The sequence below is a fragment of the Sinocyclocheilus grahami genome, unplaced genomic scaffold (genome assembly GCF_001515645.1).
Source record: "Sinocyclocheilus grahami isolate Dianchi unplaced genomic scaffold, SAMN03320097.WGS_v1.1 scaffold407.1, whole genome shotgun sequence".
In the NCBI taxonomy this organism is placed as follows: domain Eukaryota; kingdom Metazoa; phylum Chordata; class Actinopteri; order Cypriniformes; family Cyprinidae; genus Sinocyclocheilus; species Sinocyclocheilus grahami.
The window spans coordinates 887,146-891,763 of NW_015505586.1; the positions used below are offsets into that span (position 1 = coordinate 887,146).

Genomic DNA, 4,618 nt, shown 5'->3' on the forward strand with positions numbered 1-4,618 from the left:
AATCAACATATTAGAATGATTTCTGTAAGATCATGTGACACTGAAGACTGGAGTACTAATAATACAATATTTTACATTATTACTGTTTTTACTGTATATTAGATCAAATAAATTCAGCCTTGGTCAGCTGAATTTTTATTTTTTTAAGAGACTAATTTAAAAACAAAACTTTTTAATGGTAATGTTATATATATATATAAAGTGGATTTAGATATTGGTTCGGTGTGAATCAGTATAGCTGTGTACTCTCACAGGCTGGTGAAGAATCTGAGTCGCAGACAGGAAGGCCGTATCCCTACTGCCAACCTGCAGGGCATCCTGGGAGAAAGCCTCAAGAATCACTCCAACCGGCTTGGAGGTGAGAGTCCATTTGGACATCCGCTGCCTTTTTAGTGTAGTTCCCAGAAAAGATGAGTTTGCTTAAAATCCATACTGCCATATTTTCTGTGCAGACCCAGGGAATCGTAAAGCACGGAAGCTCAGCTCGCCATGAAGGAATGGCCCAGTTCAATATTGGACCTTTAATATTCACGCTTGGTAGCTCAGACTGTATGTGACTACATGGATTTAGACCTATATTCCAGAGTTTTTGCACTGCTCCTCATTGACAGATGCTACCAAAATGCAAAAGACAAAGCATTTCACATCTTACAAGAGATCTCCACCATTTCAGAAAACCCAGAGAGCGCTTTTAAACATCTGTCCTCTGCCTAAACACACTTCAGTCCTCCTGACTAGGTGAAGCCTAGAACATTCTGACTCTGGGATTGTCCCAGTAGACTTTGCAGTTGTTGAATAATGAATCAAGGCCCATCAAAAGGCCTCTTCGTCGCTGTCTTCACGGTTAACCCTCTCCTATGAAAACATCCTGTTCATAAAGGACCGTAATTTTTAAACTGTGTTTGTTTGTGCTGTTATTTATCTTGTACTGTTGTATTTATCCTCAGTCTGAGCTCTTCCCGAGAGCTTCAATGCCAAATCATGCAGTGCCATAATGCCTGTTTCCCCACTTTTTATTTAAAGCAGACTTTGCTCAGTAGTGCACTAGTTACCTCAAAAAAATATTTATAAGCACTTTATTCAGGTCACACACATTTGTGGCCTTTTGTGTTTCTCTACAGCTTTAAACCGGATGAATTTTGCATGCCGTCAATTCTTACCTCTCTTATTTAGTAAAATTCTCTTGTCAGGCACTTTACATGCAGAATCTACTCTGCCAGCTTGAAGACCTGGGGGCCGTCATGTAAATGTTGACTTTGGAGCCACAAATATGAGTTATGAGGGGGTGAGCAGAGCGCATTTGTGTTGAATGTGTGGCACGGCTGCAAAATCAGAGCCGTGTTAATGGAGGTTTCTTATTAAGGGAGATCATACAGCAAACATTAAATATACCCACTGTTTAGAATGCTTAATGAAATATTAATTGCAGACTTATATGAATTTACTACATTAAATCAGGCCCACAGTTGGAGGGCTGACTTTGATATACCAGCGTTTGAAGTGGAAATGAGCTGTGTAGCAGCAGGAGACGTTTTGGAGTGCACATCTCTTATGTTATTAATTTTGTTATCAAGTTGTTCCCTTCCAGCGTGGAGCTCCAGCTACCCACTCAAAATCAAGCCATGTAAAGGACACAACTGCCTGTACTGTGCTGTATTAGCCATATATACTATCAACTTTGCATATTTGCTTATTCGTGTCCAAATGTCTGAGAGCACATTGAAAATCTGGGAATCAGAATTTCATGATCATCAGGGTTTTTTCCATCAATTTCAAGTTCATTTTGTAAATGTAGTTTTGCACTCAGAAGTAATGCTAAACAAAAGCATTTTCACTAATGGTCTCAGACCTTTGGACCTCACTTTATCTAATAGCATTTAATCCTGTTTTTTGTTTTTGTTTTGTTTTTTGGGGGACTGGCTTATAAATTATTTTTGAAGGAATGTATCTGTGTTGACTATTGTATTGTAACAATATTGTATTTAAATTTGTACAGCCTATTGAAATAAATAAATAAGTTTTAAATAAAACTATTTAATAGTAAAATAATTTGTGCCTAAAATATATACGTAGTATTATTATTTAACTACTCTAGTGTTTAAACGTTTGGGGTCGGTAAGATTTTTCAACGTCTGCTGACCAAGCATTTATTTGATCTGAGCATATATTGAATACAGTAAAAACTGTAATACTGTGAAATATTATTTTCTATTTTAATGTATTTTAAAATGTAATTTATTCTTGTGATTGCAAAGCTTCATTTTCAGCACCATTACTTCAGTCTTCAGTGTCAAATGATCCTTCAGAAATCATTCTAATATGCTGATTTACTGCTCAAGACATATTACTTATTAATGTTGAGAACTGCTTAATATTTTTGTGGAAACTGTGTTACATTTTTTAGGATTTTTCAGGACCATTTATTTGAAATAGAAATCTTTGGAACATCAATGTCTGTACTGTATCCTCGTAACGCACTTCTTTCCAAAGAAAAAAAAATCTTACTGACCCCAGATGTTTAAGCGGTAGTGTATATTTTAATTAGTACAAATATATTAATAATGATTTTTAGAATTAGACATTTTAGAGTCAAAGGCACATATACATCATAAACATCAACTGTGTTGTTATCTCCCAGAGACTGGCCTCAAATGATGAAAGGGTCTTTCACGGGTGAGATGTGAGTGATCTGATGCCTCCAGGGTTTATGGGTAAGATCCAGTGATTTTCAGAACTAGGTCACGAGTCTTAAAGAACGCTGTTGAAATCGGTAACACTTTACTTGAAGGGGTGTGCATAAGACTGACATGACACCTTCATAATCATGACATGACACATGTCATGAATATGAAGGAGGTTTTATGCATGTTTATGACAACTGTCATTGAGTGTCATATGCTCAGTTATGTAATTTTTAAGTAACGCACTTCTTTCCAAAGAAAAAAAAATCTTACTGACCCCAGATGTTTAAGCGGTAGTGTATATTTTAATTAGTACAAATATATTAATAATGATTTTTAGAATTAGACATTTTAGAGTCAAAGGCACATATACATCATAAACATCAACTGTGTTGTTATCTCCCAGAGACTGGCCTCAAATGATGAAAGGGTCTTTCACGGGTGAGATGTGAGTGATCTGATGCCTCCAGGGTTTATGGGTAAGATCCAGTGATTTTCAGAACTAGGTCACGAGTCTTAAAGAACGCTGTTGAAATCTTAAGTAGGTTTCTAGTGTCAGATATTTTCAGTCAACCCCCCTCACGTTCCTCCAGTTTTCCCTCTGAAGGCAGTTGCAGCTCAAAGCTTGAGAGGCTACATTTTTTTCTTCTTTCTGTCTGAATGAGAGATTGAGTTCTCAGTCAAGAAACCTTAGCAGGTTCTAACCATGTAGCAAGGCAGTATATTGCTTAATAACATACCAGCTTTCATTAAACCACAGGTGAAAACAGTGTGTCTATGGACTATTAAATGTCCTAATGGGACAGTGAAGGTACTAAACCATGAATGCTGCACAGGGTTTATTGATGGAATCTCATTGGCCAGCCAGGACTTGGGGGCGGGGCATGACTACAATCTGTTACAGATAACGAACAATCTAATTGTATTTATTTCACCTGATTAAACAAGTGCATCTTTTCTCTCCAGATTTGAATACTCCATGTGTGCAGATGAGATTTTAAAATGAGAATCCTAGATCATAGGTCCACATTTTTAAGCAGCACTCCCTTGGTAACACCCATGATGTGCTGTATCCAACGATAATAGTTACCAACCTGTGTGTACACACCGTACTTCCCTTTCTTGGCACATTCTTCTCCCCAACTGACAATGCCTGTGAGGAACCAGGTGTTGTGGTAGCGCATGGCATGAGGTCCTCCGCTGTCCCCCTGACACGCGTCTTTAGGAGAATCTGAGTATCCAGCACAGAACATGAAGTATGTGACTGGGTCACTGCTGCTTTCCTTACACACTGTTCTGTCTACATAAGGCAACTCAACCTTCTGTAGGTTCACTGCACTTCGGCCTTGAAAGCGCAGACGGCCCCAGCCGCTGACAGTAGCCAGAAATCCAGACTGCAGCAGTGAGTTGGAGAAGAGCATGGGTCCCAGGCAGATGGGACGTACAGTTAGGGTAAACTGGATGGGGTTGCGCAGCCGCAACAAGGCAATGTCATGATTGTAGAGGCTTACTTTGGAGTCATAACGGGGATGTGAGATGAAACGGGTGACGTTCAGATTCTGTTCTGTGCCTTCAGTCTTGGAGACATCATGCTCCCCTGTGAAGCATAGTTGTTTAGTTTAGTAACATTATTAATAACTGGTCTTACCATTGTAAAAATTTCAGGAAAAAAATATCTAAAGAATATATTTTTTTTAAAGAAAAGAAAGATACATTTACCTGAGATGCAATGTTGCATATAAGATCATGTTTGTTTTTTAAAGAATTGTTTTATGCTCGCCAAGGCTATATTTATTTGATACAGTAAAACCACTAATATTGTGAAATATTTTTACAATTTAAAATAATTAAGTGAAAATAAGTTCTCTGTTAGAATGTATTTTAAAATGTAATATTCCTGTAATTTTCAGCATCATTACTCCAGTCTTCAGTGTCAC

At 37.7% G+C, this 4,618-nt stretch overlaps 1 protein-coding gene across 1 annotated transcript; it reads right to left on the minus strand.

Moving 5' to 3' along the window:
* Positions 1–2,994: 2,994 nt before the first annotated feature.
* LOC107550736 (coagulation factor IX-like) lies at positions 2,995–4,278 on the minus strand (the record flags this gene model as incomplete). Its single annotated transcript, XM_016232100.1, has 1 exon — positions 2,995–4,278. A coding segment is annotated over one exon (581 nt), but the record flags the coding sequence as incomplete, so codon positions are not given.
* Positions 4,279–4,618: the final 340 nt, after the last annotated feature.